The sequence below is a fragment of the Catharus ustulatus genome, chromosome 26, assembly GCF_009819885.2.
Source record: "Catharus ustulatus isolate bCatUst1 chromosome 26, bCatUst1.pri.v2, whole genome shotgun sequence".
In the NCBI taxonomy this organism is placed as follows: domain Eukaryota; kingdom Metazoa; phylum Chordata; class Aves; order Passeriformes; family Turdidae; genus Catharus; species Catharus ustulatus.
The window spans coordinates 1,247,625-1,273,840 of NC_046246.1; the positions used below are offsets into that span (position 1 = coordinate 1,247,625).

The following is a 26,216-nucleotide window of genomic DNA, read 5'->3' on the forward strand; positions in this document are numbered from 1 at the left end:
ATATTGGAAAATATTTACCATTACTGGAGCACAGCCACAGAGCAGCAAAGCTCACACAGGAGCAGGGGTGAGCAGGGACTCACGAGGGTGCTGGGCACTGCCCAGGGAATGGGCACATCCCCAAACCCACCAGAGCTCCAGAGCTCCAGGAGCATTTGGACACCGCTCTGGGGATGCCTGGGGGGATTGTTGGGGGGTCTGGGCAGGACCTGGGGTTAGACTGGATCATCCCTGGGGTCCCTTCAGCTCAGGGTATTCTGTGACTCTGATTTTGCAATACTGGTCAGGCAGCCAGAAGGTTTTCCTAGTCCCCAGCCCCACTTTTTGCTTCCAGCTCCCCAGACCTTATTTACTGGTGTTTAATTTCTCCAAATTGCTCTCTGTCCTTGTCACTCTGGAGAGGGTGACAGGAGTTGCTGCTGCTGAGGTGGCCCCAGGGCCCTCCCCAGGGCACAGCTATCTGCTCCCTGCACCTTCCACTCGTGGTTCCTGTTGTGTTCCCAGCTAAGACAAAACAACAGCCTCCAGACTGTCACATTCCTAAAGCCATCACCCTGCCAGCTGCACATCCTGGGCTCACATTTAGGAATAGCAGCATTACATTTGCCTGGGTAGCCTTAATTCAGCCCCCTCAGGCTGTGCAGTCCTTAATTCCAGGTTCACAAATGAGGGCTTTTTGCATGACACCCCCGGCCCAGGCAGGGCTGGCTCTGTCCCAGGGCAGGGGGGACACGGGCACCCCCACGTCCTCTCCTGGCCAAGCTGGAAGGAGCTTGAAGGGCAGAAGTTTGATGCTTGAAGTGTTTTTGCTTTTCCTCTCTCTGAGCAATTCTGCCGAAATCCAGGAGGGTTTGCTGAGCAATGCAGGGTGAAGACTGAAGGCTGAGCCTCCCTGCTCCCAAATCCAATCCCTGCTGCCAGCAGGGACCCCCCAGCCCCCTCCCCACCACCTCCCTGGTGTCTCCTGCTCAGCTCCTGCCCTCCCTCTGCCCACGCACACCTCGGGGTTGGGCACGGGGCTGTGCTCGGAGCAGGTGGGAGTTGCTTTTATCCCTTTCCTTGCCTCCGGCTCCTACGGCTCTGCTTCTCCCTCCTGCTACAGCCCAGCCCGGAGGCACAGCCCGGGGGCCTGCACACTGCTGCCACTCCCTGCCCGTCCCCACGGAGCTCCACGAGCTTTCTGGCCCGAAGGAGGTGCCAGGGGAGCAGCTGGGGCCCGATGGCTTTGCCGGAAAAATCTCCCGGCGGAGAGCAGGGAGAGCTGCAGCTCCCTGGGGCCGGGAATGATTTATCCCACCCCACTCCTGCCCTGCCCGAGCATCCTCAGCTCCCTCATCCTCCCTGCACCTGCAGGAGCAGCGCCCTGCGAGCCCCCAGCTCCTCCCAGCGCTCCTGGTGGGAGCTCCCTGCACGGATGGGAGCCTCAGGCACTCCTGGCTTAGGAGCAAATTGCCCCGGTGTCATTGTGAGGCAGCAAATCTGTGCTTAGCAGGGCTGATCCGGCCTGTGGAGCTGCCCTGCCCCTCCTGTGCGGCTGGAGAGGGAGGAGGGCAGGGAGCAGCAGCCCGGAGGTGACCCCAGGTGACGCTTTAGGGTGGCGGTGGCACCTTCTGTGGGTTCCCCTGGCAGATCATTTTTACAGTGGGTGTCAGCAGGAGCCAGGCTTTGCTCACACAGAGGGACAGCAGACCACAGGGACTCAGAGCCTGGCTGGGAGGGTTTGTCCAGCCAGTCCCAGGTGGGAATTTGCCCATTTCCCCCTGTTCTTGCACCCATCCGGGCTGTAACCACAGGGACTCGCTCCAGATCACACCCAGGCCATGTGCTCAGGGTGGCAAAGGGATGTGAATCCTCCTGCCTGTCCTGAGACCTTTCCCATCCCTTTCCCTGTGTGGGAGGTGCTGCCTCCCCATCCCCTCAGCTGCAAACCACCCTTGCTGCTGTGCAGCAGGGCCAGGGCAGAGCTCACAGGGGTGAATGGGGTCTGCAGGGCGAGTTTGGGAAACCTGGAGAGCCCAGAGGTGGCACCAAACCTCCTGGAGCCAGGAACAGCACAGGGAATGCCATGGCAAAGGGCAAGGAATGGGGCAGGAACAGCGTGGGGCTTCTCCTGCCCATCTCTGCCAGCTCCCACCTTCCCCCAGCAGTGTCCCCTGCCCTGCCCCCTGTGGCACTGGGACCCCTGTGCTCCGGGCACCAGATCCCTGCCAAACCCCACCCTCACTGCTCACACCATGCTCCAGCTCCAGCACGCTCCCAGGCTGCCTCCATCCCATCCTCAGCCCCTTCCCGGGGCTCTGGGGCTGAACCTGGCTGATTTGGAGCTGGATCTAGGGCAGGACCAGAGCAGGACATTGCTGTGCTCCAGCAAGGGCATCCTGGCTGCTCATCCTGGGGAGTGATGGGGCCACTGGGCCACCGTTCATAATATTTAAATTTATATTATTTATATTATTTAAATTTATATTTACCTTTTAAATATAAATAAAATTATTAAAATTATTAAAATTATTAAAATTATTAAAATATAACATATTTTTAATATAGATAAAGAGAGATAGAGATATATGGAGTGAAAACTTGTGCCTGTGGCTGCACCAGGGTGGGCAGACAAGGCCCCAGAGCTGTCCCCAAGGCAGGTGGCACTTCCATCCAGTGCCCCTCTGGGTGAACACCCATCCACGTGTCACCTTCCAGCTGGGAGCAGAGGTGATGGGAGCACTGTAAAGAACATTTCTCTAGGAATGAAGGGCTGGGGATTTTGGGGCTGTCCCACCCACATCATGTCACGGGTGATGTGACTTTAGGAGGTGTCCTTGGGGCTGTCACACCTCCACTGGCTGTGACTCCAGGAGAGCCATCCCTGCTTGCTCAGCAGCCACAGCGGGAGGATTCAAACCCCGAATCTGTCCCTTGCTGGGCTCAGCACCAGCAGCAAAGGGGAGCACTTTGAACTTCCCTGCTCCTCTCCCCCGGCACCCGCAGCCCCGCTGGGCTCTGTCCCTGCATCTCGGCACACCTTGCAGCGCCCAGCTGGGCCCGCGCATCCCTGAGCCCTCAAAAGCGTCTCTATGCCTTTGTGGGAGCCCATGAAAGCGGCTTTTTTACTCCTTCACATCTGGGACTCGCCGGGCTCCGGCGGCTGCGGCAGGGAACATTAATCCTTTGTTGCTCCTCCGCCGTTTCTTTGCCGGGCTTGGGATGGAAGAAAATCAGCTCGTTTTTCTTCCTGCCCTTCCTGGTTACGGCCACGCTGGGGGCTCCTCACCAGAGCCCGGAGCTGCTCGGACTCGGTAATGACAGCTCAGCCCGGCAGGGAGGGGACAGGGAATGTGTGAGGGGACAGGGAATGTGTGAGGGGACAGGGAATGTCGGGAGGGCACAGGGGTTTGGGGAGGGGACAGGGACTGTGTGGGGGGACAGGGAGTGTGTGAGGGGACAGGGAGTGTGTGAGGGGACAGGGGTTTGGGGAGGGGACAGGGGCTGTGTGAGGGGACAGGGAGTGTGTGAGGGGACAGGGAATGTGTGAGGGGACAGGGACTGTGTGAGGGGACAGGGGTTTGGGGAGGGGACAGGGAATGTGTGAGGGGACAGGGAGTGTGTGAGGGGACAGGGAATGTGTGAGGGGACAGGGAATGTGTGAGGGGACAGGGACTGTGTGAGGGGACAGGGGTTTGGGGAGGGGACAGGGAGTGTGTAAGGGGACAGGGGTTTGGGGAGGGGACAGGGAATGTGTGAGGGGACAGGGAGTGTGTGAGGGGACAGGGAGTGTGTGAGGGGACAGGGAATGTGGGGAGGGGACAGGGGCTGTGTGAGGGGACAGGGATTTCGGGAGGGGACAGGAGCTGAACGGAGGGATTGGCTGGGGCCAGCGTGGGAGGGGTTCAGAGCAAGGCCCCCCAGACTGCCCCATGTCTGTGAGTATCAATACAATGCCCACACTCACTGGATTTTAAATTTGGGCTGCCCGGATGTTTTTTTTTTTTGGGACACTGCACCCGTGTCCCAGCTCCAGGCTCGGGTGGGGACATCACATGGCACAGGTGACATTTGGGACAGCTTTTGGCCTGTGCTTGTTTCGAAGAATTCCCCCTGCTGCTCTTAAAAGACGATTCTGGCTGTAAAACCAAACCTGTGGTTATGAACGTCAAGTTGTCTCCCGAAATTAAAGGTTTAGTGGAAAACCACTGTAAGGAGCCCATCCAGCCTCCAGTTTGATGCTCTCTCGCTCTTACCGGGACACAGGAGGCAGAGCACGGGCACGGCGAGCCCGAAGCTGCAACTGCGGCACCGCGGGAGGAATTCCTGGAGTGCGGGACCCGCTGTGGAGCCGGGCTGGGCCAGGCAGGGCTGGGCTGGGCCCGGGAGGGTGTTCGGGGAGAGGCAGCTCCGTGCTGAGGGCAGGGGAACGGGCTGAAGAGGAGAGGATCCATGGGACCCACAGCTGGAGCGCTGAGGTCATGAAATGAACCCACCTGCAGAGCTGCACCAGCCCTGAGCCTCCAAAATCAAGGATTTGGAACTGCTGGAGAGAGCCCAGAGGGATCCACGGAACTGCCGCAGGGCTGGAGCCCCTCTGGAGCCAGGCTGGGAGAGCTGGGGGTGCTCCCTGGAGAGGAGAAGGCTCCAGGCAGAGCTCAGAGCCCCTTGCAGGGCCTGAAGGGGCTCCAGGAGAGCTGCAGAGGGACTGGGGACAAGGCAGGGAGGGACAGGACCCAGGGAATGGCTCCCACTGCCACAGGGCAGGGCTGGATGGGATCTTGGCAAGGAATTGTTCCCTGGCAGGGTGGGCAGGGGCTGCCATGGAATTGCCAGAGCAGCTGTGGCTGCCCCTGGATCCCTGGCAGTGCCCAAGGCCAGGCTGGACATTGGGGCTGGGAGCACCTGGGACAGTGGGAGGTGCCATGGCAGGGGTAGGATGGGAATTAAGTCTCTTCCCAATCCAAACCATCCTGTGATCTAGATAGATAGGTAGATAGATAAGTAGATAGATAGATAGATAGATAGATAGACAGACAGACAGACAGACAGATAGATAGATAGATAGATAGATAGATAGATAAATAGATAGATAGATAGATAGATAGATAGATAGATAGAAAAGTCTGGGGGATTCAGAGCCTTGAGGAAGGAGGTGGCAGTGTTAAGGAAGGGAAAAAGAGCAAGAATTAAAAAAAAAAAAAAAAAAATTAAAGAACCACCCCTACCTTTAATCACCTGAACTGCCCAGGGAAGGGAAGTGCCCCGAAGCAGAACAGCACCAGCTGAAACTTTCCTTTGACTTTTATAATTACAGAATAGAAAAGAAATCCTCGGTTCACGTTACAAAGACGGGCTCATAGAAAACCAAGCCAACGGAACAGAAACACCCAAGGTCCTGGAGCACCGTGCCCGGCTCCCGTGGAGCGCAGGGGAGGGAGGCTCTTCCCAAGAGCTTTAATGCCAGCGAGCTCTTCCTGCTGCTTCCTGCTGGGTCTGCGAAGGGTGGGGAGCAGGGGAGTGTCTGCGTGTCCATCCCATCCCAGAGCAGGTCAGCAGAGCATCCTTGGTCCTGGAGAGGAAAATAAACCCTAAAGATGCTGCTGGCCCCGGGGCTTGGGAATGGGGATATGTTCTGGGGGATCACTGCCTGAAAAAAACCACCATTCTTCTTGGAAAAAAGAGGGGGAAAGGGTGGAAAAATTATTGCCTGTAGAGTTCACAGTTTGGCTGGAGGTGTCGGGGGGCTGGGGGGGCTCAGCCCATCCCAGCTCCGGGCGGTGGCACTTCCACGGCTCCCTGCTGGGAAGGGCCAAATAACCATTCCAGGGTGTAAAAATTCCCCTGGCACTGGAGGAGAAACAGCTGGGAGGTGAAATCCATTCGAAATCCCAGCTCCCAGGGGGGCAGGGCGGGCTCCAGGCCAGATCCGGGGTCCTGGAGGAGCCGCGTCCCGCACAGGAGACCGAGGAGGTTGCGGGGATCTGGGATATTCCCTTTTTCCTTCTGGTTCCTTCCAAGGCTTTTCCTTCCCAGCTTATCTTCCTTCTGCAGAGCAATCCCTGCCCACCCCACCTCACACCCCCCAAAAATTCCTTCCCCTCTCGTCGATGTCCCTGTGCCACTGGAGCTGATGGATGGATTTGGGACCGAGCCCCCCACGGATGAAGGGACATGGGGAGGAACCCCCCAGCCCTGGGCGAGGTTTTGGGGGGCCCTGGGGGGGTCCCAGCGGTGCTGAAGGCACGGTGTCAGCCTTGGGGGGGGCCCGGCTCAGCCAGAGTCTACTCAGGCACTTTAAATTAAATCAAAACCCAAAGAAATGATTGGAAAAGAAATCCCAAAGCAACCCAAAACATTCATCAGATCCGTTCGAACAGCCGGGAAGGGGCTGTGCTGCAGCAGTCGCTGTTCCCAGGTCGGAGCAAAGCCCCCAAAATGTGGGAGGGAGGGGGTGCAGGGGGATTTCGGGCTCCTGTGTGTCCCCCCATGTCCCCAAATTTGGGGGTCAGGGTGATGCTGACGGGCAGATCCAGCTCCTCGGGGCACCCCACACTGAGCCCCTTCAGTGCTGCTTCATCCAGGAGTGGGGGGCTGGAAAATTCCTGCAGGGAGCAAAATCCCCGTGCTTGGAGCCAGTGTGACCCCAGGTCCAGAGCTCCGGGGGATTGTCCCAACCCCACGGAGGCTGGCGCTGTCCCCAAGGCTGTCCCCTGTCCCAGACCCGTCCCGCTCCGGGCTCCCCGCTGCTCCAAGGAAAAGCCAGGCCGGCAGAATCAGAAGCAGGCGGTGTCCTGTGAGCGCTGCCAGCTCCCCGCGTGTCCCCATGTCCCCAAGGCGGACCCCAGGGGGTGGCGCAGCCCCCGCGTCCCGCGTGCTTTGGGCTCGGAGGCTCCGTGGGGGTGGCTGAGCGGCTCCCGGCGTCACTTGGGGATGTTCGGGGCTGCAGGAGGGGACGGGGCGCTCGCCCTGGTGCCCCCCCGGCCCGGGGTGGTGGCAGCCGGGGGTGGTGGCTCCGCCGGGGTCCTGGCGCCGCGGGGTCCCGGTTATCCCGAGCTGGAAAAGAGGGAAGAGAGGGGCTGGGAGAGACCCCCCGCGTGTCCCCGTGGGGACAGGGACCTCTCCTGGGGTCACTGCTCTCCTCCCGCCCCCAAAAATGTCCCCGAGCGCCTGGGGCCAGCCCGGGAGCAGGGCTGCTGTTCCCTCGTGGTGTTCACTCCTCTCTCTTCTTGCTGTGTCTATCACCATCATTTCATTTAATTTGTATTACTGTTATTACTGCTTCTATTGTTGTTGTTATTATCATCAGCATTGTTATCATTGTTACTATTAATAATTTTATTGCTGTTATTATTAGTAATAATAATACAGTTACTACTGCTAATATTGCTAGTACTATTATTCTTCTTGTTATCTTCCAATTATTAAACAGTTGTTACCCCACAGGTTCTCCCTATTATTGTTATTATTATTACTATGAATAATCAACCAGCTCCTCCTACAATTACTAGTATTACTATTATTCTTGTTATTATCTTTTACTTAATTTCAATTATTAAACAGTTGTTACCCCACAGGTTCTCCCTGTTATTGTTGTTGCTATTTTTACTTTTATTAATAATTATAATAATACTACAGCTCCTCCTACAACTGTTACTACTACTACTACTATTTCTGTTAATACAGGTTTTTAAATTCCAATTGTTAAACTGTTGTTACTCCAGGTTTTCTCTATTATTTTTGTTGATATTGTTATCGTTATTATTAATAATAAGACAGCTCTGTCTATTACTACTATTATTTTGTTATCTCTTACTTAATTTCATTTATTAAACTGTTGTTACCCCACAAGTTCTCCCTGTTATTGTTGTTACTATTGTTAATATTATTATTAATAATAATACAGTTGCTACTACAACTATTACCCCATTACTATTATTCTTGTTAATATCTTTTATTAATTTCAATTATTAAACCATTGTTATATCACAGGTTCTCCTTATTATTGTTGTTGTTGTTAATAATAATAACAACAAGAATAATAATAACAGCAATGATATTACTACTTCTATTATCCTTGTAATCATTCCCCATGCTGCCATTAATTAATCACAGCTAATTAGGGACAGCAGGATGAGCTGTAATTGCAGCCTGGCTGGCCTTGGGGACACGAGTGACCCTGGGGACACGGCTGGCCTGGGGACACGAGTGACCCTGGGGACACGAGTGACACTGGGGACACGAGTGCCCCGCCCCACAGAGCCAGGCCAGCCCTTGTTTGTCCCCTCGCTGGTGAGAGGAGCAGCGGGATCCCACTGTCCCTGTCCTCTCCATGAGCCACCACGTGTCCCCTCCTTTGGGGACAGAGACGCCCCCGAGTCCCTGAGCTGCCACTCCTGATGGAGGGGCCCCGATGGAAATGAGAACTGCCTTAATTAACCAGTGGGTCATTAATGAGCTGCTGGGGACAGGGCGGGGCTGGCCGAGTAGGGACAGTGTCACAATGTCCTGCTGTCACCCACACCCCCAGCCGGGGTGGCAGCTGGGGCAGTGGCAGAGGGTACAGGGAGGGGACAGTCCCCCAGAGTTAGGGACAGGGTGTCCCTAGCCTGGTGACACAGCCCCAGCCTTCTCTGGCACCAGCTTTTGTGTCCCCTGTGGATGTAAAACTGCTGCTGCCACCACTTCCAAGCCATTTTCAGCTGATTTCCCCAGTTCCTGCAGCTTTCAGCACTGATCCCGCAGCCACCGGGGTGTGCTGGGCCCACAGCCCCCCGGTATCCCCTGTGCCCCTGGGGGTGACATGGGGGTCAGGATGGGGTCCCCTGGCCCTCTGCCCACGGTGGCTTTGCCCGGTCCCACGCAGGCAGGGCTGAAGGGACACAGGGGACGTGTCCCAACCATGGGACAGCACTCCTGTGTCTCCTCAAGGGTGGCACCCAGCTGGCGCGGGGAGGACACCCCAGCGACCCCCAGGATGTTGCTGCTGGCACCGGGAAGTGCCAATGTCACCATCCGTGTCCCCACCTGTGTCCCACTCACACCCAGGGGGCTGGGGGCTCCCAGGGAAGCCTCAGCTCCGTGCAGAGGGGCACAGCACCCATGGGTGCTCCCCTGCACCCACGGGACCCGTCAGTGTCCCCAGGGAGGGCCCAGCACTGTCACTGATGGATTTGTCCCCCCCACCCCCAGCCCCTCTTTGCCTCCCCAATGGCATCGCCTGCCCTTGAATTTGCATATAAGGCTTAAAATACAATTAATTTTTGGCAGCGGGCAGAGCCCACACGAGGTTAATCCCTTTAGATTTGCGAGCCTTATCTCGCTGGAGTGTTTATCGAGCTCGGCTTAACGGGGAAGGCAGAGCGAGGAAAAGTCGGCTACACTTATCTGGAGAGGAGTGGCTCCCCCGGGCACCGGCCAGGGGAGGCTCAGCAAACAAAACCCAGCAGAACATAAACCACGAGCAGGATCCTCCCCAGACCACCCAGCCCCGCCCGGATGGGGCCTGGGGATTTGTGGTGAGGATGCACAGCCCCAAATGTGAGCTGTGACAGCACCCTGGGGCACCTGCAGGGGTCCCGCAGCCCCGAGCAGCCCGGGCACTCACGTGTAGAGCGGCTGTAGCTGCAGGTGCGACGTCTTCTGAGGTGCCTGGTACCCGTAGGAGTCAAAGCCGCCGATGAAATCAACTGGGGAGAGGCGGGAGAGCAGAGGGGTGAGCGGGGAAGGGCAGCAGGGACATCCCGAGGCACCCGTGGGACATCCCGGGCTGCAGCTACATCCCAGCGAAATGCAGCACCCCAGGGATAAAAACTTCTCAGTGTGTAATTGGGACACTCTCAGAGCCCCTCGCAGGGCCTGAAGGGGCTCCAGGAGAGCTGCAGAGGGACTGGGGACAAGGCAGGGAGGGACAGGACCCAGGGAATGGCTCCCACTGCCACAGGGCAGGGCTGGATGGGATCTTGGCAAGGAATTGTTCCCTGGCAGGGTGGGCAGGGGCTGCCATGGAATTGCCAGAGCAGCTGTGGCTGCCCCTGGATCCCTGGCAGTGCCCAAGGCCAGGCTGGACATTGGGGCTGGGAGCACCTGGGACAGTGGGAGCTGTCCCTGCCATGGCAGGGGTAGGATGGGATTTAAAACCATCCCATGATTCTGTGATCCTGAATCGCCACAGCATCCCGGGAATCCCGGTGCTACATTCCCGGTGGTGGCAGCAGCCCAGGGGAATAAATGAGAATCACAAACTGGATCAGACTGGAAGTGACCACTGGTGGCCACCCAGTCCAACCCCCGCTCGAGCAGGGTCCCCCAGGGCACGTGGAATTCCATCCAGGCAGCTTTGGGATCCCTCCGGGGAGGAGACTCCACAGTCTCTCTGGGCAGCCTGAGATGGAGCATGGGGAGGCACAGCAGCATCCCCGGCCAGGGTTCATCCCAGCTAACAGCTGCATGACCCCGGGAAACACCGGGAACAATCCCGGCAGTTCCCTTCTGCTCCCCGGCACCGCCCCGGGGCTGCCGCTGGACAGGGAGGGCGAAATTCCCTGTCCGTGGAGTGGGCATTTAAAGAGAATTATGGGGGAATCAGCGCTCGTTTGAGGCTGTCACCTCGGGGGATTGCAGGCACGATGGATCAGCTTTTACTGCTGAGATTTCCAGCCTGGAGGCTCCTCCCGCTCCGATCCCATTCCCGGGGGATCCCGGTGTCAGAGCCCGGCCCCTCATCCCGAGCGGTGCTGGGGCAGCTCTGGGTGTCTGGGGCTGCCGTGGGGGTGCCCTGCTGCGGGTACTCAGCTTCTCCCAGATCATCCCGTGTGTCCCCAGACCTTGGCACAGCCAGCACAGGGACGGGCTCCAGGTGCAGCCAAGATGGGAAATCCAACCCTTCCAGCATCCCCAGCACCACCCAGCTCCCCAAACCCATCAGAACCCCACACTGGGGTGGGTTATCCATGGGTGTCCACGAGCTGAGAGCTCCAGGAGAGAGACCCCAGCGCCCGGAATACTTCCCTTCCCGACTTAAAATTCCACCAGCTCTCGATTTTGACGCCATCCATCCATTTCCAAATCTAATAAGTTATTCCATTAAAAAGATGCATTTGCATCCCGGGCTGAGGCAGCATTAATATTAAAAGTGTGTTGGGTGCGGGAGTTTGTGGCAGTGCAAACACTCTCCAGAGCTGCCCGTGCTGGATAAACCCTTCTGGAAAGGAGCTGTTCCCGCAGGCAGCGAACAATTCCACACAGAGATGTTTTGTTTCCATGGGAAAGGAGGGAAAACACGGGGATGCTCCAGCCCCAGAATGGGCTGGGACTGCCTGAGGGTCCGTGGCACCGCTGGGAGGCTGATCCCAGTGCTGATCCCGGGGCTGATCCCGGGGATCAGCACATCTGGGGGGCTGTGGCACAGCCCGGCTGGGATCTGCCAGCTGGTGGGAATTAATTAATGGCAGAGGAGCTTTTAATGCACTTGCACAGCCACAGCCTCGGCCACCTGGTTGATTGGGGCCGGGGCACTTCCCGAGGGGAGTTTGCAGGGATCGGGGTCAGGTCAGCAAGAGCAATACAAGTTGGAGAAAAGTTAGATTTCACTTCGCCTAAAATGCTGGTTTTACCCCTGGTTTGGAGTGAAATCCTGGCAGTGGGGAGGCTGTGGGGACACAGCCCAGGGGACACAGTGTCCCCAAGCCCTTGTGGCTGTCGGGGGGGAGGGAGGGGCTGCCCCATCACACCCCGGCACCTCTGCCTCACCAAGGATGGGAAAACGCGGTAAAAAGCCAGCTAAAGGGATTTCTTCAGTGCCTGGAACCCGGGCATTGCTTCCCCAGACCCCATGGGGAGCTGCCACCCCTCAGGGTGGCATCAGCCGAGGACATTGTGCCCCTGTCACCCCCAGCCGAGGCACTTACAGCTGTCCTCCTCCTCCAGGAACACTTTGCTGACGTAGCAGGCGTAGACGAAGCCGAAGAGCTGGGAAAAAAACAGTGGGCAGGGAGAGGTTGGTTATGGGGTGATGGGCAGCACAACCAGCACGGGGCTGGGGGGGCACGGCTGGGGGCACTGAGAGCGACCTGGGAGTGACCTGGGAGCGACATGGGGGCGACGTGGGGGCACTGGAGGGACCCGGGAGTGACCTGGGGGCACTGGGAGCAGCCAGAGCCCATCCCGGATAGTTTGGGGTGCAGCAGGGTTGGATGGATTCAGCTGCACAAGGAGGGACTCTAAAGGAGCTGGACCTGGCACCCACAGAGGGTGCTGAGCCCCACACAGTGCTGGGGATTCCTTGGGGACCCCGATTCCCCTTAGAGCTCTGTTTTAGGGAGCTCTGTCTCCAGGTGTGTCCCATTCCCAGCTCCCCACAGGGGGTGACAGTCACCGGCGATTGAGGACAGTCCCTCCCAGGGGGCAGCACATTCCAGTGGCTCATTCCCATGAGTGATTCCTCCATCCCTGCAGCATCCAGCCCCCAACCTGACAAGTTTTGGGATGGGCAGCACCCCTGGGGGGTGCTGGCAGGGCTCTGTCTGCTCCTCCCTGGGGGACACAAACGTGTGTCGGCTCAGCCCGGTGCCATCACCCCGCCTCTCCCGCTCCCTTTTGGGATGGAGGGTGAGGAGGGGCGCCCTTACCGCCAGGAAGATCTGCGTGGCGCTGCTCACCACCTCGATGTACTGGTAGTCGAGCAGGCAGCCGCTGACCGTGATGACGTGGTGGTCCTCGGGAGCCAGGTTGGAGTTGAGCACCGGTGTCACCAGGCAGCCCGGGCCGTTCTCCATCCACCACGAGCGGTGCAGTGAGGTATTGAAGGTCATGATGAAGTCTCGGTCCTGCAGGAGGGGGAGGAGGAGGCACGGGTGGTGGATCCGAGGCTCTTTGCAGGAGGGTTGGATAGAAAATGGGTTTTCCCCAGGCAAGGACGCTCTGTGAGATCAGAGCAGGGCATGTCCCTGACCCCAGCCAGCAGCCCCGGAGTTTGGGGCTTCCTCCCATGCTGGTGCCGCGGCCATGTGGTCAAGCAGCATGCAGGTGATGGCCAGGTGACAGGATGGGTGTCACAGTGCAGTCACCAGAGTGGCAGGAAGCAGCTCTTTGTGATGGTGCCGCCTGCCATCCCGGGGATGGGACCATGGGGAGCCCCCATCAGCGAGTTCCAGGGGTGCAGGGCAGCCCCTGCGGCTTCCCCTGGGGTTTTGGGGTGCCATGCCCTCATCCCAGCCCCGGGGAGCCTTGCAGGGTCCCTCTGACTCATGTCCCCTCCTGGTCAGCCCTTCACGAGCTTTGGGGCTGTGCCTGTGTCCTGTCCAACAGCTGGAGAGCAGCTCCCTGCAAGGGGGGTAACCCTCAGCCCCTGTCCACCCCATGAGAGTTCCCCTGGTACCCCTGGGGAGCCCCCACCCCACGGAGGGACCCTCGGTACCCCTGGGGAGCCCCCACCCCACGGAGGGACCCTCGGTACCCCTGGGGAGCCCCCACCCCACGGAGGGACCCCCCAACCCCTCCCAGCGCCCCCAGCACCGGCTGTGCCTCCTCCGCAGGAAATCACCAATCTGGGATTAAAAGATTTTTGCTGCCGGGGGCGGCAAAAACCCCGAAAGGGAGCGAGTGGATTTGGGTTTGCGGAGCTGGAGGATGTGGCTGAGGTACAGGGAGGAGGACAAGGGGGAGCTGCTGTCCCTGTGCCATCGCAGCGTGACGGGGACCGGGGATTTCCACCAAAACCCCGCGGTGGGAGGGAATCCTCCCCCTCTCCCCATCCTGCTGCACCCAGCGCTTCCGGAGAGCCCCAAATGACCTGGAGCTACTCGGGAAGATGTTCCCAGCCATGGAACATCCCCAGGAGGCTTTTCCCTGCTTGGGGCAGCACGGAGAGAGCGGAGCCGGCTGTCCCAGCCCTCCGTGATGTCCCAGCAGCCTCGGAGCCAGGGGAGGGCACAGGAACCCCGACCTGGGCTGAGGGTGCTCAAAGCACCGGTGCTGCCCCATCCCTGCGGGAAGCTTTGCTCTTTTTCGTGTAAAAGCTGTCATTTAACAGCCCAGGGTGTGGTGAAGGCACAGCCCCACTCACATCCTCACCTCCGCTACAGAGTGATTTCCGAAAGCCGGGAATGCTGTCCAGCCACGGCTGCGAGCCCCAGAAGACCCGGGGAAATTGGGAATATAAAGCTCCTCCCACGCACTGCCCTCCCCATCCCTGCCAGAGACTCTGCCCCAAACTTCCCTGCCATTGCTCATCCCTGCTCCCGCTGCTCCGCCTCTCCTTTATCCCCTCAGGGGAGGGAAAGGAAATTAAGTTTGGGTTTGTAAGCGGCCGCCCGCTGCCAGCCTGGCCTGAGCTGCCAATCTGTGTATCCCATCGCATCCCATCCCATTATCCCATCCCATCCCATTATCCCATCCCGTCCCGTCCCATCCCATCCCCCGCATGCGGGCGGGCGCTTTGCTGCGGGCTGGGGGCACCCACGGACTCTTGTGGGGCACTTTTGAGGAAAAAGGAAGGGGAGGAGGAGGAAGGGGAGGAGGAGCGCCAGGGCAGGACAGCAGGAAGGACGGAAGGACGGAGGGAAGGAGGATTCAGGGAGGAAGAGGAGGAAGGTGAGGACGTTACCTGTGACAAACGCCCGACCTCCAGGTAGAAGCAGATGATGAAGGCGTTCCAGCCGACCCACAGCACCAACCACACCGCGTACTGCGAGAGGAGACAGCTCAGGACACGGACACCCCGCTCCAGCCCCACCCGCTGCGTGCACAGGGCCCGGCTTTGGATCGTGGAACCATCAAATCACACCATGGATAAGGTGGGGCTTAAAGGTGACCCTGTCCTACCCCTGCCGAGGGCAGGGACACCTCCCTCTGTCCCATTGCAAACCCTGTCCAGCCTGGCCTTGGGCGCTTCCAGGGATGGAGCAGCCACAGCTCCCGGGGGTACAGGAGGGACCTGGGGCTGAGCCACCCCCGGGTGACGCTGCTGCAGCCCCAGGGCGGTACCTACCATCATGAGGTATCTGGATCTGTACTGGATCGTCCCAAAAATACCCAAAATCACGGCCATGATGTGTAAGAAATTCGCCAGGATGGGGGCCCACTGGTATCCCAGGAAATCAAAGATCTGCCTCTCCAGCGCCGCGACCTGGAACAGAACCGGGGAGGGGACCTGGATCAGGGCTGGGGACAGGAGGGGACCTGGAACAGAACCGGGGAGGGACCTGGATCAGAGCTGGGGACGGGAGGGGACCTGGAACAGACCGGGGAGGGACCTGGATCAGGGCCGGGGACAGGAGGGGACCTGGATCAGGGCTGGGGAGGGACCTGGATCAGAGCTGGGGACGGGAGGGGACCTGGAACAGACCGGGGAGGGGACCTGGACCAGGGCCGGGGACAGGAGGACCCGGATCAGGGCCGGGCCCCGCGGTGCTGAAGGCGAGGAGCGGCCGGGAATTGCCGGGAATTCCATGGATAACGGGTTGCAGTCGCTGGAATGTCCGTGCGATGCATTGCCCATCGGTTATTTGGGATATTTGGAGCTAAAAGGGGAATGCAAGGAGATGCAACCCCACATCAGCCTCTGTGCCTCAGTTTCCCCATCACTCAGAGCCCGGGCACCGCTGGAAACCCATCCCAGAGGATGATTTATGATGGGAAAAGCCTCCAGCTCCCGTATTTGATTCCTGCCCATCCCGGCCCCGCGGATCCAGCGGGCTGTGATCGCTGTTATCATTTGTAAGCCACGAACGAGGCCGTGCTGCAGGGGGTGGATTCCCCACCCTGATCCCAGCGCTCATTCACGGCTCCCTTCGCTGCCGGCTCCGCCTCGATTACTCCTAATTACAGAATTAGCTCCGAGAAGGGGTGAGCAAAGGCGAGGTGGGAGCTCTGGAACACCCAGTGATGGGTTTAAGTTAAAAAATGGGGATTTTGGATGAGGCCATGGTTTTTTAGAGAACTTATAAGGAAGTTTTAGGGAATGTGAGGGTGCTGGCTCACCACAAAGTGCAGGGACAGCAGCCTGGAAACCCCAAATTTCTTTCCATTGTCTTACTCAGCCCTGCCCTGTCACTCTTTGAGTTGCCTCAGATTCACCCTGAGAGCTCCAGGGCCCCCAGTCCTCCCCACAGCACCATTCCCCAATTTCCTGCCTGAAAAAGGGGGAATTTTTCCCTGAAAATCACAGGAAAAAAGGGTTTTACATACCCCCCTCCATTCACCAGCAGCTCCCAAATGGAATAAGGGGAGAACCCATGGGGGTCCCAGGCAGCATCCCAGCCTGAGTTAGTGAGTCCTAATTACAGGGGGGAATTAATGAGGTGGGGAAAGTCCTTGCCTGAGTTTTTCCTGAGGATGTGCATCCACCAGCTGTGCCTCAGTTTCCCCATGCATAAAACTCCAAATACTCATTGAATTTCCTTGGTGAGGGCTCTAACTCTCACCGATTTTAGCTCAGCTCCACCCTAGGACTGTGATATCCCATCCCAAACCCTATCCCTGGGATAGGATCTGCTGGATCAGTGTCAGCAGGACCCTGATTTTAATTAAAGGTGATGCAAATCCACAGAGAAGCAGCCCCTGGACCCGTGGGGCCAGGACAAGACTGTTTGCACTGAGACTTAATTCACTTCCCTGCTATTTAAACTCTCAGAGGAAACAGCCTCTGGAAATACTCACAGCCGGGCTGTAAATCTCCTAAATTGAGGAATGTAAATAATAAATGATACAGGGAGCACGGTGCTCGGGGTTTTATGGCCACCCATCCATCTGGGGGCTGTCAGCAGAGCTCAGCAGGAGCTGCATGGGAGGTTTGGGTACCAGGGATGCTCCCAGCTGAGGGATGGGGCTGGGAAGAGCCTCTGAGGGCATCCCATGGAGCTGGAGGGAAGGGGTCTGGGGTTACAATACAGGGTGTGATAAAAGGTATCTATTCTATCACCATCTGTTGAGGGTGGGGCAGTGATCCTGATCTCCATGGGAGATATTCTGCTAATGGGCCATCCATTGAAACCAGCTGGGGCAGTGTTCTTTATCTTTTCACAACCCATCCTTCCTCCAGCCAGTCATTTTCTGCTCATGGCCATTGAGTCCCACTGTGGGACTGATAAAATTACTGCATCCCATTGGGAGCTGCTCCAGCCAGGGGGAAGAGCCCAACATTTCTTACCAAGATAAAAACAGAGGGTTTGGGACACTAAGGGAGCCCCTTTCTCCACTGGACTCCAGAGGGAAACGGGATTGCTCCACATCACCACTGGAGCTTGGGAGGAAACTGCACCTTGTACAGGAGCACTGCTCCAACTGAACCACATCTGTCACTGCAGGAGGATGCAGCCACCATGGGATGGGACTGCTGCCAACACCCTGCCTGACTGACGGCTGTCAGGCTGTACTCTGACTGTGTCAGGGTTTGGGGTTTGTTCTTTGTAGTGCTGTATTTCTATTTTAATTTCCCTAGTAAAGAACTGTTATTCCTATTCCCATATCTTTGCCTGAAAGCCCCTTGATTTCAAAATTATAATAATTTGGAGGGAGGGGGTTTACATTCTCCATTTCAAAGAGAGGCTCCTGAATTTCTTAGCAGACACCTGTCCTTCAAACCAGGACAGAAGGGATCACAGCCGTGTGGCTCCTTAGTTCCAGCTGGGATGGCCTGAAAGAGGAGTTGAACCAAACCCTTCTCCATCCCAAAGAGGCAAAATTAGGCATAAACCTCCCAGTTTCCCCAAGGATGACCAGGGACTGCTAACTGCACCACAAAGCTCTGCAGCCAGCCCAGCAGGTCCCGCCCTGGCTGTGTTATTCCAGCTTTTTCCCTCCATGGGAATAGCAGATTTTGGTTTTTCCATCCTCATGGGATGCAGCTGAAGGTTAAGAGACACACAGAGACAGCACAAAGGCAGCGTGGCTGCAGCTCCCCAGCTCTCCCTGCCTGCTGAGGGTTCTCAAGGACATCCCCATGTGTTTCACAAGTGGGGAAACTGAGGCACGACCTCCAGCAGGTTTGGTGACCCTGCACAGAGAATTGTGGGGCTGAGCCAGCACCCTGAGCTCAGTTCTGCTCCTCAGGCCGCTCTGTCCCCGATCCTTTGGGGATAAAATGTCCCTGGGAGGGGCCCTCAGGACCCCCAGCCCTTCAGTGACACCAGCCCTGGCTCTGGGGCTCAGCCTCACCCCGAGCACAAAAACTTCCCAGCAGCATCCAACACCCCCAAAATTGTTCGTGGGGCTCAGAGCATCCTCCCCAGGCTGCCCTGGAATGGGAATTCCCGGTGCTCACAGCCCCCCCAGCCCCGCTCACACTCCGCTCTCCCCTCCCAGCTCTGGAGCCGGGATGCAAACGCCATCCCACTGCTAATTAAGATAAACCTGCGGCTGATCAATGCAACGAGTTTTAGGGCTCCCTCTTAATTAAACACTCACGAGTTCATCGATCGGCCCCAAAAGTTCTCTTTGCAGCAAATCACATCAATTAGCTGGGGCGGCGCCGGATCCCGCTCATCCCAAAGATTTTGTTTTCACCGCGAAATCGAAGCAGGAGAGACCGAATTCCCTCCGTGGGTGAGGGGAGAACAGTGCCAGGAGGGGACACCCGTGGGGACACGAGCTGAGGGGCTCAGCCGGGCTCGGGGAGATGGCACCAGGCAGAGTTGGATGAAAATGGGATTTTTCCAGCGTGCTGGCACCAAATTAAAGAGGGAAGGAGCTCCTCTGTCCCTGAATCACCTTTTTTAGACCCATCCGATCACTCCAAGTTTCCCCAGTCCTTAATCCCCTTGGGGAGGATGGGAGGGATGGATCCTGCTCTGGCTGTGCCAGGGGGATTGCAGGGACACCAGGGAGCGCCTTCCCCACCACAGCTGAGAAACTGAGCTCGGAAATCTGACTGCAGCCAAGCAGGGAAGCGCTGGGTGAACATCCCAGACCCAGCACCTTCCTGCCCAGCAGCTCCCACTCCTGGAAACAGAGAATCCCAAAACGCTTTGGGTTGGAGTGACCTTAAATCCCATCCCAGGGGCACCTCCCACTGTCCCAGCCTGGCCTTGGGCACTGCCAGGGATCCAGGGGCAGCCACAGCTGCTCTGGCAATTCCATGGCAGCCCCTGCCCACCCTGCCAGGGAACAATTCCTTGCCAAGATCCCATCCAGCCCTGCCCTGTGGCAGTGGGAGCCATTCCCTGTGTCCTGTCCCTCCCTGCCTTGTCCCCAGTCCCTCTGCAGCTCTCCTGGAGCCCCTTCAGGCCCTGCAAGGGGCTCTGAGCTCTCACTGGAGCAGTCGGGATCTGGAGCTGGCCCTGGGCAGGATCCTGGGACGGGCAGGATGCTGCTCCTGGCTCCCTGCTGCTCTTCACCCCCGCAGCAGCATCTGCACTCGGGCTGAGCTCTGAGCTCCCCTCCGGGCAGGGCTCCTGACCCCCCGATGGGTCATTATCCTGCAGCCGGGTAATTTCCTCCCGCACACCATATGCCCGAGGCTCGCCAGGGATTTAACTTTTCATTTCGCTGCGTTTTGCAGAGATTTGGCCGCTTTGATTCCTCCCGTGCTGCGGCCGAAGATGCTGCGAGAGCATCGCTCGCTCTGTCTCTGAGCCTCTGACATCTCTGGGGGTTTTGGCCCCAGAAAAAATATCAGAGAACCCCCCAGGGCAGTGTCTGGCAACACAGCAGCATGTCCGATCCAGGAGGGATGTTCTCCACATCCCTGGGGCTGATGGAGCATCCCTGGGGCTCCAGGCTCAGCCGCGCCCGATTCCCACCCCAAAGGTGCTCCAGGACCCCACCTCCCCACCCCGGCCCCTCTTTTTCAGGCAATTTAAGGCATTTGGCTCTGCCAACGCCTTCCCTTGCTCACGAGGAGCCCCAGGAACCGAGGGAAGCGGCTCCAGCCCCGGCAAGGGGAATCGGCCGCGATTTAAATGAGAGCAGAGCACGGTTGGCTATTAAGGAGGTGCAAACACCGCTGTGAACCCAGGGACTTCATTTAATGACTTGGAAACAAGTTCCTGACCTACTTCCATCTGCAAAAACCTTCATAAAATCACAGACGGAAAGAAATTAAAGGCGCCGCGGTCTCAATCCCTCTCCAGCACGGGATGGGGATGAGCAGGATGCGGCCCCAACTGGGAAAAGACCCCGGCAGGAGAAAAAAATTGGGGTGAAAGAGGCACAAATCGGGTCCTTCCCCAGCTGGGACAATCCCCTGTGGATGCCGCAGGTTTTGGGGGGCTCTGCTGGCTGCACAGCCCCTTTGAACCCCCAGATGGGAGCTCCTGGAGCTGGGACCCTGGGATGCGGCACTGGGGACACTTGGGGTCCCCCACGGCTTTCCCTCCTCTCTCCCGTTTGATTCCCCACCCTTTCCCCAGTTATTTATTTCATTTCCCGCATCCCGCGGCGTTGCCATGGGAACGCAGCCCCGGCTGGATGCGCCTGGCTGGACGCGGCACTCCGGGATCCCGCTGGAATCTGCTCCATGGGATGCACCCCTGGGGGCGTCCCCACCCCGGCACCCCCCGAGACCCCAGGGTGCCACCCTTGGGTGCCCTCCGAGCCTGCTCCCACATCCACGCTCCTGGCTCCGTCCATCCCTGAGGGCTCCAACTGGGAGGGCTGGGAAATGCAGCTAATGGCAAGAAATACTTTTTTTTTTTTTTTTTTTTTTTCTCTAAATGTAGAGGCTCAAACCCAGCCCCTCCTGTTCTGCCTTCATCACAGGAAAGGGGAAACTGAGGCACGGCATAGAGACCCTCCCTCCCCCCAAACCTTCACGGGCTCTGAGATGCTGGGAAGGCTGAAATCCATGGAATTTGGTGTTCCCATATGGAGAGGGGATGCTCCATGGTCACCTCCCGCTGATTCTCACCTCAGGAGGAAGCTCCTCCTCATTTACACCCCTAAAACAAAGCTCTGAGCCCCATCAGCTCCAAACTCTGGGGTTTGGGTGCATTTGGCTCCAATATCCCTATAAAGAATCCCGGGAATTTTGATTGTGTGGGTTTTTTCCCTGAAAACACCACAATTCCCGATTTCCCCCGGAGCAGGCTGCTCTAACTGTTTTACCTCTGATAAAATCTCCTTAACACTGGCACAATATCGCATTTATCTTTTACTGAGCTTTATCACAACACCCAGCTCTTGCTGGCAGCATCCCACAAGCGCTGCCGTGAGATCCCTTTGCCCCTCCTGCCTCCCAGCCAGGAAACTTTTCCAGGCGAGGGAAAGCCGAGGCGATCGAAGCAGCTCAATTCCCTGCCTCCCCACCACAGCGCTGGATATCCCCTTGGGACCTGCTCCATCCCCTCGGGACCTGCTCCATCCCCTCGGGACCTGCTCCATCCCCCCAGGAATTGCTGCTCCATCCCCTCGGGACCTGCTCCATCCCCTCGGGACCTGCTCCATCCCCCCGGGAATTGCTGCTCCATCCCCTCGGGAATTGCTGCTCCATGCCCTCGGGAATTGCTGCTCCATCCTCTCGGGAATTGCTGCTCCATCCCATCGGGAATTGTTGCTCCATCCTCTCGGGACTTGCTCCATCCCCTCGGGAACTGCTCCATCCCCTCGGGACCTGCTCCATCCCCTCGGGACCTGCTTCATCCCCTCGGGAACTGCTCCATCCCCTCGGGACCTGCTTCATCCCCCCGGGACCTGCTCCATGCCCTCGGGACCTGCTCCATCCCCCCGGGAATTGCTGCTCCATCTCTCCGGGACCTGCTCCATCCCCTCGGGAACTGCTGCTCCATCCCCCCGGGAATTGCTGCTCCATCCTCTCGGGACCTGCTCCATCCCCCCGGGAATTGCTGCTCCATCCTCTCGGGACCTGCTCCATCCCCTCGGGAACTGCTCCATCTCCTCGGGTCCTGCTCCATGCCCTCGGGACCTGCTCCATCCCCTCGGGAATTGTTCCATCCCCTCGGGAACTGCTCCATCCCCCCAGGAATTGCTGCTCCATCCCCTCGGGACCTGCTCCATCCCCTCTGGACCTGCTCCATCCCCTCGGGACCTGCTCCATGCCCTCGGGACGTGCTCCATCCCCCCGGGAATTGCTGCAGTTCCCGCGGGAGGGGCCGGGCTGATCCCGTTAATCCCGGGCTGGGGCTCAGCATCCCCCCAGCCTCACCTTGCAGTGACCTTGGGAAGTCTGTGGTGGGGGGACACGGGGTGGTGGCACTTGTGGGAGGGGATGCCAGGAGTGTCCCCAGAGAGGGGAATGTGCACCGGGAACAGCCCAGAGGGGAAACTGAGGCACGGGGGTGTGAGCACAGCAGGACCCAGCATTCCAGTGAGGCTGAGTGGGGATCCTGTCCTGCTGTGCCTCAGTTTCCCTGGAAATGTCCCTGATTCCTGCTCAGCACCGCACCAGGAGCATCCAATCTCCTGGCCGGGGGGGGGGGGGGGGGCAGCTCCATCGGAGCAGGTCCTCAGGGAAACTGAGGCACGGCAGGGAAGCTCCAGCCCTGAGGAAAAGCCTTGAGAACACCAAGCTGGGAGCTGCTCCAAACCCATGGCAGCAGGGCTGGGACCTCTGGGGTGGCCAGAGAGCTGCTGTCCTCTAGAGCCACCCATCCCATATCCCATACCCCATATCCCATATCCCATCCCATATCCCATCCCATATCCCACACCCCACATCCCATCCCATATCCCACATCCCATATCCCATCCCATATCCCATCCCATCCCAGTCCTGCTCCAACGTGGATCCCTGAGCCCTGGCTCAGCCTTGCAGAAATTTGTGATCCCCAGGGACATCAGTCCCCAAACCAACAGCCTGGTAAGGAAAATTGGGATTGATCCAGGGCCTCAATCAGGAATCCCATTGGAGATTCCCAACAGGAGCCATTGAGAGGTGCAGCATTAATGAGAATGAAGAAAAAATCCCTAAAAACCCCACTAGCAAATGGGGAATTGCTCTGGACTGAAACCTGGGGGATCTTGGGCTTTAATCTTTGGATTCAGCATGAAATGTGGGGAAATGTGGGTTTAAACCTGGCAGATCTTGGGCCTAGGTCTGAGGGAAGTTGGGCTTAAATTTGAGAGGTTTTGGGCTTAAATTTGGGAGATCATTGGCTGAGATCCAGGGGAGCTGGGGCTTAATTTTGGCATCTGAGATTTAGGACATCCTGTGTTTTAATCCGGGTTTAGGATTTGGATTTGGGGGACTTGGTCTTAGATCTGATGGATTTGAGGTCTAAATTTTGGGGATTTTGGGTTTAAATTTGGGGATTTTGGGCTTCAATTTGGGAGATTTTGAGCTTAAATATGGGAGATTTTGTCCATAAATTTGGGAGATCCTGGGCTCAAATTTGTGGGATTTGGGGCTTAAATATGGGGGATCTTGGGTTTAAATTTTGGAATCTTGGATTTAACTTTGGGGCACTGCCCAGACAGAGTGAATAAGATGGGAAAGCAGGAGTGATGTGGTAAGCCTGGCTCCCTAAATCACAAATTCTGGGAATGAGACACAGACAAAGGCTGGGGCTGGACATGGGAGGGGAACGGGCAGGGAAAAGCAAAGGAATGGGACAATCGGCTCCAAAAATCTGCCAAAGGCCGCCAGGATGGGGCAGGACGATGCCGGAGGAGATGCCCCCACCAGCCCGCAGGGGACAAGGATTAAGCCGCAGGCAATTTCCATGCTAATTCTCCCGGTTCCTTCTTTATCCTGACATCTGGGAGAAGCCAGAGGAATTCTTCTCCAAATCTCAAAGACACCGTTAATATAATCCGATAGAGGAGAGGAAAAAAAAATGAATATATTATATATACATATACCAAAAAAAATCCAATTTACTGATTTATTTAGCGCCACTTTCCGTAATCAGTTCTCCCAGGGAAGAAACCCTGATTAAAGCCAAGCGCATCGCTATGGAAACCGGCATTCCCTCCTCCCACGGCCCGCGGGCTGGGAAGGAGAAGCTCGGGTGAGGAAATCTGCCTGGTAACAACCCCCTTAATGAGCCGGGGAGCAAAAATAATCCCTGCGAGCGCTGCCGCCGCCAAAGGAGCAGCCGGCGGCAGCCGGTGGGGAGGCGAAACGGCTCCCAAAATATTGATTTTTCTTGGGATTGTTTTGGAGGAGGAGGAGGGGACGCTCCCACATCCCGGAGGGACATCTGGAGGTGGTCCCCGTGTGCGCCCGCCCGGCCCGGCGCGTGTGGGTGTTTCTTGCAGCATTTATCCCATTTTTTAACTGTAAAACCCGGGATCAAACCACGCAGCTCTGAGGGATTCGCTGCCCGGCGAGGAGGGAGCTGCCGGCACAAATGGGATTGATGGGATGACCCCGGTGGATTTCCCTCTCCTCGGGGTAATTCCACAACCCACGGGCACCCAGGGGTGAGGGGCACCGCCCCCACTGCCCACTCCCATCTGGGCTTAAATCTGGGGGAACTGGGCTGGAATTTGGGGAGCTTGGTCTTGGATCTGGTGGATTTTTGTGCTTAAATTTGGGAGACTTTGGGCTTAAGTTTGGGTGATTTGAGGTTTAAATACGGGAAACCTTTGGTTTAAATTTGGGAGATTTTTATTTTAAATATGGGGGATCTTGGGCTTAAAAATGGGAGCAACCCCCCATGGGTGAGAATTTCTTGAAGAATTGGAGATTTATTCTTATTTCTCCATTGAATGATGGGACCTGGAGGGTTTGGGGGTCTCCCCCTGGCTGGATGAGCACCCTGTAAGGAGGAGGTGCTGGATCACCCAAGGCAGGGATAGGAATTCCCGTGGGCTGAAAGCAAATGATGAGGGGTGGGAGTGGTGAGTGCCAGGGAAGGGGCTGGGATGTTTCCCGAGCCCTCAAGGAACTTTTTGGGGTGCAAAAGTCTGCCCAGGACAGCTCAGTATCCACTGAGGAATTCAATGCCAATCCCATCTGCATTGTCACTAAAATCCCCCATCCCTGTCACTGCTTCCAGGGCTGGGAGTGGAGCCCCTCTGCTCTGGCAACGGGACTGATCCGGGCAGGATCCCACAGAGCACCCAACCATTCCCACCCCCACGCACATCTCGGGCTTTCCGACCTGCAGGGGCTGGAGAGGCACCAAAGGGATGTGCTGTCCTAAGGAAACCGGGATATCTGGAGTAACTCCTTCAGCAAAGGAGCCAGTGCTGCTGATCCCAATGATCCCTTCACTATTGACCCCAATTATCCTTCTGCTGCTGATCCCAATGATCCCTTCACTACTGACCCCAATTATCCTTCTGCTGTAGATCCCAATGATCCCTTCACTGTGGATCCCAATGATCCCTTTTATGCAGAGCTCAATGGACCCTTTTATATTGATCCAATGATCCCCCTGCTGCAGATACCAAGGATCCCTTCATTGTAGATCCTAATGATCTCTTTTATGCAGATCCAAATGAACCCTTTTATATTGATCCCAATGATCCCCCTGTTGTAGATCCCAAGAATCCCTTCACTATTGACCCCAATTATCCTTCTGCTGTAGATCCTAACGATCCCTTCACTGTAGATTCCAATGATCCCTTTTATGTTGATCCCAATGATCCCTTTTATGCTGATCCCAAAGATCCCCCTGCTGTAGATCCCAAGAATCCCTTCACTGTTGACCCCAACGATCCCTTCACTGTGGATCCCAAGGACCCCTGTGCTGTGGATCCCACAGATTTCCCGTTTATCCCGGGCAGAGCCTGCCGGGCTCCTGCCGTGCCCACCGGCTCCTCATTACCCGCAGCCCTCGGCAGCTCAGGAGCTCATCTGAGACTCCTTAAACAGCCGTAAAAATTGCTTTTATTAATTGCTTCACCCCCTCTCATCCCCCTGCCTGCGGGAGGGGTTTTTGGGATGGGTTTTTCCAGCCCCTTTATCGGGTGGGGGTCGTGGATGAGCAGCTCCAGGGGCTGGATCCATCCAGGGCAATCCCTTAATGACACCGGGATGTCGTGACAGGCGACATCCCGAGCCCTGCAGCAGTCCCCGACACCCAGCAGGGCTGTGAGCCAAAGCCCTGCCATCAGGGCCAGCCCCACGCTGGGGAAAATGGGATTTCCCTCCAGACTTGGTTTTCCTGCTGTAAGCACAGGGATGGCTTTGCCAGCTGGGCGAGGGGCGCTGCCCCAGCCCATCCCCGCTCTGGACACACCCACGGGAGGGAGGAGGTTTGCCATAGGAAAACATTTAGGGAAAATCCAACCCAGCAGCAGCAGGGCCTGGACACAGGGCTGGGGACAGTCCCCGTGTGGGACCCGCTGTGCTGAGGACAGGATGCTCCCCCTGCTCCTCGGGGTCCCCAGCC

The 26,216-nt window shown here is 57.5% G+C and overlaps 1 protein-coding gene across 1 annotated transcript in view; it reads right to left on the reverse strand.

Moving 5' to 3' along the window:
• Nucleotides 1-5,265: 5,265 nt before the first annotated feature.
• The window catches only part of NKAIN1 (sodium/potassium transporting ATPase interacting 1), a 31,331-nt gene continuing 10,380 nt past the window's right edge, over nt 5,266-26,216 (reverse strand). The window contains exons 2-7 of the mRNA XM_033080953.2: nt 14,969-15,106; nt 14,585-14,665; nt 12,609-12,806; nt 11,889-11,949; nt 9,587-9,668; nt 5,266-7,035 (exon numbers count right to left, since the gene is read on the reverse strand). Of these exons, the coding sequence (XP_032936844.1) occupies nt 7,026-7,035; nt 9,587-9,668; nt 11,889-11,949; nt 12,609-12,806; nt 14,585-14,665; nt 14,969-15,106 (570 nt within the window). The 3' untranslated portion in view covers nt 5,266-7,025. The remainder of the gene's footprint in view (nt 7,036-9,586; nt 9,669-11,888; nt 11,950-12,608; nt 12,807-14,584; nt 14,666-14,968; nt 15,107-26,216) is intronic.